Raw genomic sequence first — 13,922 nt, 5'->3', positions numbered from 1 at the left:
GAGAGAGCACAAGGGGGGTCTGATTTGGAAAAGTGTTTTTTTACAAGAACGCTATCCCATTGAAAAACGCTTTATAAATCAGGCCAAGCGTGTTTTTGTGTTTGTCTTCGATAAGAGCGGCTTAGGCTTAACATTTAAGTCTCTCCCACAGCACACATGTGCACTATCAAACAATTGTTTTAGGTAAAAAAAGGAAATCTGTGGTTCATATCATTTTTTTTCAGTGAGAAACTTCATATATAAAATTGCTTCTGTATAAAATGGTTTATTTTGCATTTTGTTTATTTGTTCAGCTGCTTCAATGACGCCTTAACATGCTACAACAGGGCTTAAATGGTGGACCCCCGAAAAGGGGGGAAACGACCCCTCTTGCTTTCTAAGTAAGTACCATGAACAACGTGAAGAACTAAGAGGAAGATAAGAAACCCACCAAACAAGAGGCAAACGAGACCACCAGATAAATAAAAAAGGGCTTAAACAGACGCAACGTATTTACAACGTCCCATTAAATTACACATAAATAAATATATACAGCCCATGAACACTGATTCCCTTATATTTATAGTACCTGCGAAGAAGTGGCGAAGTAAAAAACAAACAAAAAAAGTTCGACGTCGACTCTTTTACCTTTCAGAGGGGAGATAACAATTCCTACAACTGAAGACATGACATGGAAGTGTGTGTATTTTTGTGTTCAAGTTTATTCACAATACTGATAAAAAGTCATCTTCTGTGCCTTCCTGGTTGTTTTTTTTTTTCTCCCAAGACTGCTACAATCGTAACTGAAGTTACCCAAAAAAAAAAAAAACAGGAAGTGTTGGTTCAGTCCGAAGAAACTCCTATGGCATATATATATATTTTTGTTATTCTCCTTTTATCTCATTTTTTTTTTTAGAAAAAAGTTCTCTTTTAAAAAAAATTGTTCCCACTCTGACGTGACTTCTCTTTTCCTTGTTGCTCTTGGCCCGCTCTGCTCCTGCGGGCGCCAGACAGTGACGGTGACTGCTCGTCCTGCGGCGGCCGCGTGACCGGAAGCGTGCCGTGCGTTCCCGCGCAAAGGGGCGGGGTCAGGAGTGAAAAGCGGCCGTGGCAGCGAGGCGAGGCGAGGCAGGGCCGCCGGGTCACTTCCGGTGCTTCTCGTCCTTGTCGCCGCCTTTGCTGCCGCTGTCCGTGTGGCCGTTGGGGTTGCTGTTGAGGTACAGTTTGTCCATGGCTTTCAGCGCCTCGGTGAGGTAATTCTGCAGGGCGGTGACGGCCGCGCACACCGCCGGGCTGCCGAAGCCGTGCGAGATGAGGTTGAAGTGGGTCAGGCAGCTCTGGATGCCCGGCTCCAGGATGGGATTGGGCCTCGAGTTGCCAAGGGGGGACCGGTCCTGGGCCAGCAGGTCGGTGAACTCCTTGCAGATCTGTCTGGAGAGCGAGGGAGACGTTAACACCACCATTCCATCATGCACCCACCCCTCCCCTTCCAACGGAGCCCCAGGCACGTCATTTAAAGCACGCCAACCCACAACCAGACTAAAAAAAAGTTACTTTTCAGAAACACCTGGGGGCTTTGCTTTAAGTGTTCCTGCCTTTGAAGTGTCTTTGGCAGAACGTCGGGAGCAATTGCGGTTCTCTGATTCCTAAATATGCAACTTGATACGGGGATATTATTCGGTTTCACTTAAAAGGTGTATAAGTAGCTCCACTAATAAGCAGGTAGATGAGAGCCTGCATTCTGCATAGGCAATGAATGCAAAGACTTGTGGAAGTCATACACATTCGAAAGGACAGGTGGATGAATGCATGCATGGGTAAGCAAACAGGAAGAGAAACAGGTGGGAGCATACAGATGGGTGTAAGAATGGATGCATGGGTAGGCAAACAGGGAGAGAAACAGTTGGAAGCATACAGATGGGTGTATGAATGCATGCATGGGTAGGCAAAAAGAGACAGGGAGAGAAACGGGTGGGAGCATACAGATGGGTGAATGAATGCATGCATGGGTAGGCAAACAGAGACAGGGAGAGAAACAGGTGGGAGCATACAGATGGGTGAATGAATGCATGCATAGGTAGGCAAACAGACAGGGAGAGAAAAAGGTGGAAGCATACAGATGGGTGTATGAATGCATGCATGGGTAGGCAAACAGACAGGGAGAGAAAAAGGTGGGAGCATACAGGTGGGTGTATGAATGGGTGAGCAGACACACACATATATAAATAGATAGATCGATAAGAGCAGATATACAGAAACAGACTGTAGGTAAGTTTTGCGCTAGAGAACACGTGGGAGGGTGGATGAATGTATGCGTGCTTAGCTATACAGGGAAAGGCAGAGGAGCAGACTGAGGGTTTGCATGTAGGTGGATGCGCATATGTAGGGAGAGGCAGACAATTATATGGTGCTGCAAAACAGATAGACTGTATTGTTAGATGCGCAGACAGGTACACTATAGGTTGGTAGATGGATGCATGTATGCATGCGTTCACATCCAGAGATAGAGAAACGGGTAGGTGGATGAATGTATGAATCGAGAGATGAGAGTATATATTCAGATAGCTACACTTACATAGAAATGCTCTTGTAATTGTTTGACAAATGTCCACTTAAAATAATAGGCATTGTTATGTTAGGGGCACTTTTCATCTCCTGGCAGAGCAGTGACCCGAGAGCCTAATACCGGTAATGGTGGAACTTGCTTTACATCGAGGCGCTTACTCTTATCCCCCCCTTAAGTGGGCATTTCGCCCAGTACATCTAAGGCTGAGTTGTGCAGGCCCACACTGCTAAGGGGCGACTCATCACAGAGCTTCAACGTAGTTGCAGACGCCAGGGTGAGTGCCTGCACACTTTTGTAGGTTCTTACTTGGTTGCCAGGAGCATATTTTTTCTGGTCACTTGCTCGTTGGGGTCGGAATGCTGTCGGTTGACGTATTCGGCCACTGCTTTGGCGGGAAATTCGGTTTCGCAGACGTACCCGAAATCCCTGGCTAGGTGCACAGCCTCACCTACGGTAGAGAAAACAGGGGAGGTGGTGAGCACAGGCGGGGGCAACACAAAACACACACTCCACAGAGCAACAAGTATACTCTACAATAGATAGACCCTTATCTGCAGTGTATGCTGCACTTTGATATATCCAATTGAGAGCTATCACCCACCATCAATGTTGTTTTGGGTTTAAAACATATATGTCGTCTTTTAAGCATGTAAAACTACACCGACAAATGACATCCAATAGTGGTGTTAATAACTATCGCAAGAAATAAATGTTTAATAGGTGAGCAAAAAATAAATAGGAGAGCGTATAAAACATTTTTAATACATAAAAGGCGTTTAAGACCCCTTTGAACGTCCTTCAACTTTTCTATACCAAAAAAGCGATATCAATGAATAACATGTATCCAATTATTGCTGCTAATTTGTATTACTCAGCAAAGTGCTTAGCTTTAAGTCGATGGGTTATAATTATCTGTCCACCGTGAACGATGGAGCGGGGGAGGGGCGTGGGTCAGTCGGCGGAGCCTGTGTGTTCGACCGGGCTAAGGGAATCTTTGGTTTTAATTTCCTGGCCGGGTTGTTGTTTTACTGCAGGGCTTCCTGCCATTAGCTGCAGCTCCGGAAGAACGCATGCGCCAATTAGGCCATCAAAGGGCCGGACCCGGTGAGCTTGTTTCCATAAAACGGAGAGAGGACCCTAAACAATAACAGAGGCCTGCCCGCGGGACGGGCCCGTCCTCAAGCGGCCCGGTGCGTGCGTGGGGGCGTGCCTGCGCTGCTGCTGAGAGGGGACAGCCTATGTTCACCCCCGCCCTGATAAATACACTCGGCCTTGCTTTGCAAAAACGTTTTACAATGGCACAATCCCATTGAAAACGCAGTGTAAATCAGGCCCTCACACTAGAAATGATCGATTTATCCTCAATCAGAACTAAAACTAAAGCAAACTAAACCACATTTCTTTGAAAGGGCTAACGATGCATCCGTCCTAGCAAGCATTTATCTAGGAGCTAGTGTTGATGATTTCTCGGAAAAGTCCTCCCTGTCATAAGAGGCTTTTAATGATTTAGTGAGCCACAGTTTTAATTTAGGAACGTCATGCTGACCCATGTCAAACTTCAGTACCTCCCGCGGTCATGTTTCTTTCTGTGCATTTTCGTACTTGTTGCACTGCTTTTAGTTTAGAGATTTGTAAAGTGCAAAACATGTGCAAGTAGGCAGTGTATTGCCACTGCGGGAAAAAACCGGCATGCACCAGAATGCAGGGCAACAACAAACACCATATGTGCTACACCTTCCTCTGAAGATTGACTGATGTGGGGTGGGGTGGGGTCTCTGTTTAATACGTTCTCACGTCCTCAGTGAGCTCGGTGATTTAAGAGATAGCAATATTGTTCATTACCCCTCCCCTTTTCACACTATTAGGACAATCCCCTTCTGAGACAGGTCTGACTTGCCACTGTTTCCAAAATATTAACAAAAGAGAACTCTCAGACCCCATAGAATGAACCTGTCTTCTCTTTGTATTGTTGCCTTCTATTTCTATTAACTCCTCCCCTCCTTTGTATAAAACTATGCCCTTGCCCCTCAGGCCTCCCGACAGTACTCCAGTTAACTACATTGTGGGTTAGGCTAGGACCCAAAGTAAAGCTCATATTCTGTGCTTTAAGTGGACTATGGCCAGCCTAATGTGGAATCCCGAATCTCCAAGCTGGGGAACGGTCCATCCTCTATTGCATTTTCTTGTTCGTACAATCTGGAAGCGTGTTCCAAGAGACTCGCTTAGGATTCATGTATAAAGCGTCAAGAGGAATGCATTTAGGGAAACGTACATCTGTTCTCAGTTAAAGCAGGACAGGCCAAGCTTCACAGGAACTAAGCCCATCCAAATAAATGTATATAAAGGTCATGGTTTTCAGACCTTTTTCTGTTAGGGTGAATGTGTGGCAAATTAAATGAGCACCAAGCCCACTGTGCATTACTTTTTCAGGAGAGTGGCATGTTTGGATCACTATCACAGACCTATTTGTCAAATATTGTATGATTTATAATATGACATGAGGTAATTCCTATGTTCCCAAAATGCTTTTATTTTATGCAAAGCAGCCAGCAGCCAACAATAGTGATGTTTGGACCACCTCACCTTTCTTCTAGGTTATTTATCTACACACAAATATTAATTTAGAAACCAGCCACAGATTTATTTACAGTGTCCCTTTGTTTCAACCTTTAGTCCAGGCCAGGGACTTATGCCACACCCCAGGATTAGAGTTGTGCCCTCGATTTCTCATCCCACTTATAGCAATGAGCACAAACATTAAGTAGCAGCAGGGATTTTTGTTCTGGTCATTACTGCCTTAGTAGGCAGATGTTTTTCAGTGGAGGACTTGCTATGCGCTGCAGTACCGTAGGCTGATGTGTTGCTTGTGGTATCACAACATATGGTGGCAAGTGTTTTTTTGTTTTCGTGCCTGCCATCGTAAGTACCAGGAACAACGCTGGGCTGGAATCCCGGGCTCACTCTGTAAGCACTACCTCTGCCTGCTAACGTCTCACCTTGTGGTGACTGACACCCCCCTACCCTGTGACTACACTCCAACAGCCACTGTGACCAACACCTCGCCCAGTAATGGCTCCATCCTGTGATTGGCAACGCCCCACCCTATGACTGCCGACACCCATTCACGAGACTGCCCAAACCAGATCATGTGACTGCCAACTCCCCACTAAATGGCTGCTAACATGACCATATGAATGCCCAAGCAACACCCCGCTTCTCACCCCAAAAACGTTGTGGCTGGACCGGCACTGTTGAACTGTCTAGATAGAGCGGGTGTCATGCAGGGGCGGACTAGCCTTTAGGGAACTCTGAAGATGTCCCAGTAGGATTCTGCACCCTGGGCCTCTTTTGTGTGATGACCTATTTAAGTTCCTCATGTTCTCATAGCAAAAGGATTGGGCCTTCTGAAAAGGTGTAATATGGGGCCACTTTGAACATTATTTCCAGGGCCCTTTTGACTCCCAGTCCACCCCTAGCGTAATGTAACGCACACTCGCTCTTTAGCTGTCCAATATAATCGGTGTGTGCATTTACTAAATCCGTTTCGTGCCCCCATATCTACATTAGAGAACACACCTAAAAGCCATGCAAACAAACTGCTTTCCACACCAGCAAAAACAGGCAGCAAAATAGTATAAAGGACCCGGGGCAGCCGGCTGATCTCAGCTGCCTATGAAACATGGGTTCACCAATGAATTCAGGAAGCAACGGTCACGCATTTCTCAGAGGCAGATGTCAGAATAATTGAAATGATGTACGGTGAGGTTTTCTGAAGGGTGGGGCACTCTGTGGCTCTGGGCGCATGTACACTGTAGGGCACTTCACGGGCGCACGCGTGTTGGGTCCCTGAGTCCACAGTAACAGTGGTGTTTCTCACTCCCTGAAACACACGGGCTGGTAGCCGACCATGCTGCTCCCGCACGGGAACTGTGAGAATGGAGAGGGCTGCTAGTGCCCCCTACAGTGCCGCCGAAGTGCATGTGCACTGATGCCCACGAGGCCTTACTTACCCTCTACGAGAGACGTCAGGAGCGTCACGTTAGCAGCTTTACGTCGTCCTGCCGGGAGGTTTAATCCGATCTTGTCAAGTTTTTCTCGTAAAGACCGTCCCCCGTTTTTCGACTTTGCTCTGTAAAAAAAAGGGAAAGAGTTTGCATTTAGATCGAGAATTTCAGGGAAGGCCATAAGTGTCTTAATATAAAAACGCACGCCTTGATTTACAGAACATTCAAATGACGTCCTCCACATTATGGGAATGTTTTCGCCAAACCTATAAAGTTATTAACACAGATGGGGCGCAAACGGGCGTGGGGGGGGGCATAGAGGGAGAGACAAGTGTATTATTAGGGCCATCAGTCTGCAAGATTAGTGGAGGGATTTTCACTGGCTTGTGGCAGCGGCGCTCTGCCGTGAATGCGCAGACCACCTAACCAACAATCCTGCTTTTATAGACCCTCCCGAAGTGTAATGCAAGCCCTCAAACCATGTTACATTTTCTCCAGTGTTTCGTCTGTATTTTTAATGTATTCATTTTCCTCGAAGATGGCGAGAGGGGAGGGAGGGGGCTGCGTGTTTGTGTTTAAAAGCGAGCGCGTTGGACACATATCCCTCCAGATGAGATCCCTGTAAATAACTTCCGGGTCCTAGTCCTTTCCCAAGTGCCCTCTAATGAGAGGGATTAGCCTTAACCCGAATTTGAGAGGAGGTCGGCCATATGAGCAGCGGGGCAGGAACCATGGCTCCCGCTGCTTGTTCGCCCGCCGAGCATGACTGGGCAGCGCACCTGAGAGGTGTCGTGGAGACAGAAGCCGGCCTCGCGCCTGCCTTCTCTTGATCTCTGGTACCACCTAGTGTTCAGTTGCTTCCTGGCCACCGAGCCTGCTCACCGCGTGCGCTGCCACGGCCGCGCGCTTTGGGCCTCCTCGTGACATTAACGCTTGCATTCACCTCGCCTCCAATGCTCGAAGCAGGACTCAGCTGCTCCCATATTAGACAGTCCCCAGTGTTAAAGCGCTGCTCGTATGCATCCAGGACAGTCGTGTGAGCGTACCCCACCACAGTCTAATGAACATGAGTCCTCTCGTATTTTAGTAGTCAGTTGGAGCTATTCTTAAGTCTAATGTTGTGACCTTGGGTCCCCAGGAAATAATGGTGGGAGATCATGGTATAGAAACGATGCATGAGTCATTTGGTTTGCAATGTTTGCTTGCACCCAGATAATAACTGAGCCCACCGGCTTTGCGTCTATTGTGCAGCAACATGTAATGTGCTATAAGAAGCCAACACAGGAAGGCCACATTCAATTAAGGAATGAGTCTGGGGCATTGAAACCTCATACAAACCCCCACCCTCTGCTTCTTCCATTGCTGAAAGTTCAGGAGTGATCTCCACAAGCTCGCAATATAGCATGTAAAAGGTCCTCCTGAGAGATCCTGAGTGCTGAAACCACCACCTGCTTCTAATCAGAATTGCGACGTGCAAGACTGGCTAGAATCAGTTTGCTGAGCTTTCTTATCAAGTTAAACTACATAAATAAAAATGGCACTCTTCCACACCAAGCCATTTTACGATGAGTGTTTGAATCAGCCCCATTTACCAACAACAGCTTTAGAAACAAGGATGGTTGTACCACATTTACTAACATGGCAGTCTCTTGGGCGAGGGAAGCAATGTGTCCTGTAATAAATTGTAGGTAGGGGACAAAACTTCCCAAGCTCATGAAAAGGGAATTATACTTCCATCCCCAAAACAATGATGTTCTGAAATTGTGAGTGGGAAGGGGCGGGGCAGGGTAAAAACTAGAAGGGATAGAGGTGGGGAGTGGGACTGATATAGTGTATTTAATAGGATAGGGAGAAGAGGAGCTAAGAAACTCTGCATACATGCATGCTTTGCAGCTTAGCATTCTCCATATGGAGTGTGTTGCACTAGTAAATGAAATGCAAGGGCAGTCACCGTAACCAGGTGCATTAGGAGGCGTGGGAAAGCATTTGTCCATGATTGGGCATGGTCGTTATATTTGGATGTCCACACTTCCCTGATTGAACCCCATAGTGTAGTTTAGTTTGTTTATGTAGTACATATCTTTTTGGATAGAGGGGCCAGGTATCTGCAAGGCCCCTCTACGCATCCGGAAGTTGTGGCAAGTTAACATTATAGTTCTATACATGTTTGAAAAAAATGTCCACAGATTTTGGCAGTCATGCCATTTGCATGCTTTTCGCATTAGCCATATGACAGAAATAACTATATGCACATTTCATCCCAGCATTGGGCCCTCTATGCGGATTAATGAATATGTTGTTGGGCTATGTGAAAAAGGTCCGTGAGCCTCTCCACCTATAACGAACACGGCCAAATAACCTGTTCTTTGTGTAGGTTCCAACTCGGGGGGATGAGGGTGGTTAGTCTACAACCACGTTTTAGTTCATCGTACCTTTCACAGAGGGGAAATGCAGATATGCATATCAGTCTGGTCCCACACACTTGGCAGTCTAGCACTGAAATGCTAGGCAAATCTCCCCCGAACAAGAGTACCAACAGCAACCCCAGACATATGTTTTCGGCCTAGTGGGCCTCAACAGTGTTGCAGGGCTATGTTGTTGAATAGTTGGAGGACAAGATGTAAAGTTTGGTCAGAGTCTATCCCTCCAAAAAAAAGCACACATCCCGCACTAAGATAGCTCCCAACCCAGATCACCACAAAAGCAAACTGGACTAAACACCTAATTCCACCACACCCACACCCTTCAACCCACAGCCAAACTATGAAACTTCACTATGCCGCTTCTCCTGGTGACACTGCACCCCAGTACTCCACACATGTAAACCCAATGCAACCATTTTGAAAGAGAGAAGCACATTTCTTCATGTAAACACACCATTTCCCACCAGCGAGGTAAGAGGCACGAGGAAGGCCAGAACTCTCACCTCCGGAGCACACCTCCCAGCAGTGAGGCATTTAGGCATTCTGGCGGGGAGAGTCGTCGTTGCACCTCAGCCACGGTCACCTTGTATTTGGAGGTGGAACTGAGCAGGGAGAGGCGGCCAGGCACTGAGCAGAAGACCTCGCTGGGGTTCACCACACCACCAAAGAGGCTGTCCTTGTTTAGAGACAGTGACGAGGACACCCCATGGCCACCTGACTTAGACAGAGACATGGGCCCTGCAAGGAAAAGAAGGCGATGAATATCTAGAAAGGAAAAAGAGAGCGGATGCTCGGTTGGTGTCTTGTTTCTTTTACACAGGATCGAGGTGCATGATTAAGTGAGCGGGGAGGAGGGTGGAGAGGGTTGCCAAGATGATTTATTACATTTCAGATTTCAGCTGAAAGGGTCTGAGCAAGACTGGGAACTCCCACCCCACAAGCATTAACCACCACACGACTGGAGGGCCCCATACTATGGCCTACTTTGTGACCACAGTGGGAAGCCTCCCCGTGTAGGCATTAGGCGCTCAAAGCATCAAAACATACAGTGCCTGAGCCACATAAACACGGGTCAATGAATTTCTAGTCAATGAAGCACTGGTTCACGCATGCATTATCGGCTGAAGGTATCCTCTTTTAACCCCAGGTTCCCTTCGAGTGGCCTGTCAAGTCATGTGCTTCATGGCTATTAACTGAGCTCAGCCCATCTGTCGAATTTAGGCATTTCCAAGTCTGATCCTTTCAAGATTTCTACACAAAATAAATGTGAGCACAGCAGCTCTATACTGGAGGTACTCACAAAGCCAATGGTTTCCCCCAAAATCTGGTTATTTTGGGCTCTTGAGGACCCAGACCCCTGTTTGGAACTGGGGGGAAAGCCAGCCTCTCCCATTGCACACTGATCAAGACATTGAAGCTCTGTGGTCTAAGGACATGCAAGGGTGTGCTACATACATGCTTCCTGCCACACGGACACTCCTGCTCTCTAAAGCATGTCTCAATAAAGCTTGGCTTGTGTGGGGAAAGTCTGGTTCCTCATATTATACACACAGCTTCATCTCATCTTTACACATAAAGTCAGTAAATAGTTTGGGTTTTAAGAAGGGTGCAAGAGATCTACAGCCGGGTGTGGAAAAACGTCTTGAAATCCAGGAAGCGAATGGACTAAACTTAAAACTTGCTATTTAATGTCCTCAGCACCCCAAAATCTGACAATCCGTGCAGGGCTAACCCTCTCTTTATTTCTCTATCTCTAGTGTCTCTGTGGGTAGCTCATGGGTTAAGCGCTCGCCTCTAGGGGTTTGGGGCAAGCTGCCACTTTGTGAGTTGTGCAGCCCGTCATCCTTCCGAGGTTGGTATACTGAGTATAAGTTAAGTTGGGTAATAACCCTTGTCATCACAGTGCTTAGACGTGGAAGCAACCTAGCAGGAAGCACTACATAAGAACACATATTAGCATTCCTCTGGAGTCATCTGTTTTTTCCACTGCTATGCTCTATTGCTGCGCTTCAGGGTGCAATGCTGCCCACCCTACTTATACGTGTGTTGTATTTCCTGGCCTGTATTCCTGAGACAGCCCACGCAGCTCCAACTACTTTACTGACTCCGGATGCTGGGGCGCAGCTTGGTGGACTGGTCCCGGTCTGGCCCGGCTTTATATCAGCAGCCTTCTGGGGTGTCTCCTGTTGCGATATGCTGCAGTTACTGCAGATAACTCGTGAGACCACTCTGCGGCTCTCTCCGAGAGTAGAAAAGGGGCGGTCTCGAGGTTTTCATGGCAGAACTTATCCCAGAAACACAATATGAAATGTACATTTGAAATGCCTTGAGCTAAAGCTGGACACATGGACTTCTGTTCTTTTAATATGGATATCTTATGTGTATGCGTTTTGCACAGTTAATGCTGTCAAACCATAGATTGTATTTCTGATTATTATTAATTTTATTTCTTGCGTGTAGTGTTAGCAGAGTCAATTCTGCACTGATCAGCTGATCCGAATATTATAGAGACAGAGGTCCTTTTTTCCCTGACATTGGGCCTGATTAAAAAAAGGCATTTTCCTATGGGAAACTGTTATAATGTGCACGGGCACATTCTATTGTGCACGGGGATCGGTGGAATGTTGGGAAGGTGGATGAGGATTCTGGAGAAAGGCGGTTGGGAAGGAGAGAGAGAGTACTGTTGAAGATGGTCCACGATGTGGGGTTTCAGACAATAAAGAATATAATTACATCTTACCTGTGTCGGTGAGATCTTGACATTGGCGACGAGGATTTGTCTGAACCCCGGTCCCGCGCGTGTGTTGTCCTGGTTCTCCGGCGATGCAGCGGTACGTGGACGGATCATCGGTGTGAGCAGCTGTTAGACCTGTGGTGTGCCGCCTGCTGCTTTCGGGTGCCCCGCTCGTCGGCGGGGGCAGTGGCGGGGGGGAGCGGTGGCAGGCTCCGTGGGTGCCGAGGATAGCGGCTGTGGCGACTGCAAGAGGAGCCGGTGCTGATGTGGGCGGTCCCTGCCTGAGTTCGGAGAGCAGCGGTGAGTGCAGGCGGGCCTCCGCCGGCGTCGGCTCTGCTGTTTGTATGGCGGCGAGCTGTCCATGGTCCGGTCGGCAGTGGTGGAGGAGCAGCCGCGGCGCGGCAAGGAGGAGCCAACCCTGCTAGCCCCGGCTGTCTTGTTGACATGCAGCATAGACACGCCCAGTAGGTTTTCTGGAAGGGGCCGTGGCGGCGCTGCGTAACGCAGTTGACGGCGGCGCTTAAGTCAGCTGATTGGGGTTCGCATTGCTGACATTAGCTGCATTGAAATCGGAGGTTTGAAGTGGAGCAGCGTAGCTGACGGTGGCTTTCCAACCAGTGCAGTGCTGCCTGTTCGCCGGGCAGAGGCTGCAGAGTAGAAGGAGAGGTTTAGGAGTGCACTACCTTGGGCTCCACTGGTGAGTGGACCGAGGCAACGACATCCTGGACTGTGCCACCTGATTTATAGGGAGGCTGGGCACAGGCAACGACATCCTCGGCTGTGCCACCTGATTTATAGGGAGGTTGGGCACACGACCGTGGAAGAGGCCGGGTTGGGGGAGATCTATCATCCTGGATAGACAGTTTACAGAGGATCAGTTGTGGAGGAGTGCGTTTTCAAGCTTGTTGACTCACCCACCCAGTACCAGTGACTGCTGGGTTTGCTTGGTACTGCATTTACGTGTGGGTGCACGTGCACAAGGTGACTGTGCGAGGACAGCCAAGTATCAGGAAGCCCTAGAGGATTGCTTTGTGTTGGGCTTGCTGGGTGTTGGTCAATTCTAGGATATTCATTTGAGACATGTGGCATTCAGCTGCTAGGCCTCCACCTGCCTTTCTACCAAGCACTGGGGAGCCTGCTGTTCCTTGGGAACAGTGGGTGGATGCCTTTAAGGTATACCTCAGGGCCGCGGGTGGAGCAAAGTACAATGATGATGAAAAAGAGGCTGCACTGCTCAATTGTATTGGTACTGAGGGATTGAGGGTTTTTCGTCACCTGCCTGGAGAAAATGTAATGGTTCAAGGGGGAGGTGAGGGAGAAATGGTTATAAGTACTTATGAGACTGCTTTAAAGAAACTGCAAATGCGTTTTGGTAAGAGAGTTAATGTGGTCTTAGAGAGGTATAAATTCTTTTCTAGGGCGCAAGGTTCTACGGAAAGTATAGATACCTATGTTACGGCATTACGTGCACTCATGGCTACATGTGGGTTTCCAGGTAATGGGGATGAACACATCAGAGATCAAATAATGATGAAGACATCCAATCAGAAAATCAGAGAAAGATTGTGGATTGAGAATGATCCATCGTTAGAAAAGGTCTTGGAGATAGCCAGGGCAATTGAGGCTTCCAAGGCGAGTGTACAGATAGTTATGGAGAGGGATATGTCTAAGGAGGTGGTGCAGGCGGTAATGTCAAGAAACAAGAAAAATGTAGATAAAGCAGTTGGGCAAGGGAGTAAGGCATCCAAGAGCAAGGATGGGTGCAAAAACTGTGGGTGGTCCAGTCATACAACTGAGTCTAAGTCTTGTCCTGCTTGTAATGTGGAGTGCAGGAAATGTAAGCGGTTGGGCCATTTTGCACGCATGTGTAAGGGGCAGATGGTGGCTAGTGTAGTTTCAGATGATTCAACCATGTTGTTACAGGGTGCAGCGGGAAGTGGATCTAGTCAAAATGTTATACTGCATGTAGAGGGTGGTGGGCGGAAGGGTCCGTGGGTGTCGGTGTTGGTGGATCAGCACCCTGTGGATATGCTGGTGGATTCGGGGTCACCTTATACATTGGTGTCTCCCGAGGTTTATCAGGAGGTTTTAGGGAAACAGCTTTCAACGTTGTTGGTTTCAGATATTGCACCATGTGCATACGGGCAATGTCCTATTGAAGTACTAGGGTACAATTGGTCAAATTTGTCTTTCAAGGGGAGGCAAACAAGGGGTAA

At 47.9% G+C, this 13,922-nt stretch overlaps 1 protein-coding gene across 6 annotated transcripts in view; it reads right to left on the bottom strand.

Annotated features, from left to right (window-relative positions):
- Positions 1-249: 249 nt before the first annotated feature.
- TFAP2A (transcription factor AP-2 alpha) overlaps positions 250-13,922 on the bottom strand; it is a 32,546-nt gene continuing 18,873 nt past the window's right edge. For 4 of the 6 annotated variants that reach the window (XM_069613478.1, XM_069613480.1, XM_069613483.1 and 1 more), the window contains 4 exons: positions 9,476-9,737; positions 6,556-6,674; positions 2,852-2,993; positions 250-1,410 (listed from right to left, as the gene is read on the bottom strand). In XM_069613478.1, coding sequence (XP_069469579.1) covers positions 1,122-1,410; positions 2,852-2,993; positions 6,556-6,674; positions 9,476-9,737 — 812 coding nt within the window. In that variant the 3' untranslated portion in view covers positions 250-1,121. The remainder of the gene's footprint in view (positions 1,411-2,851; positions 2,994-6,555; positions 6,675-9,475; positions 9,738-13,922) is intronic. The other 2 variants (XM_069613479.1, XM_069613481.1) reach the window with 1 other exon arrangement.

Source organism: Ambystoma mexicanum, chromosome 5p (genome assembly GCF_040938575.1).
Source record: "Ambystoma mexicanum isolate Mex_15411 chromosome 5p, UKY_AmexF1_1, whole genome shotgun sequence".
In the NCBI taxonomy this organism is placed as follows: Eukaryota; Metazoa; Chordata; class Amphibia; order Caudata; family Ambystomatidae; genus Ambystoma; species Ambystoma mexicanum.
The sequence above is the reverse complement of the archived record's forward strand: the minus strand, read 5'-3'. Positions and strand labels throughout refer to the sequence as shown.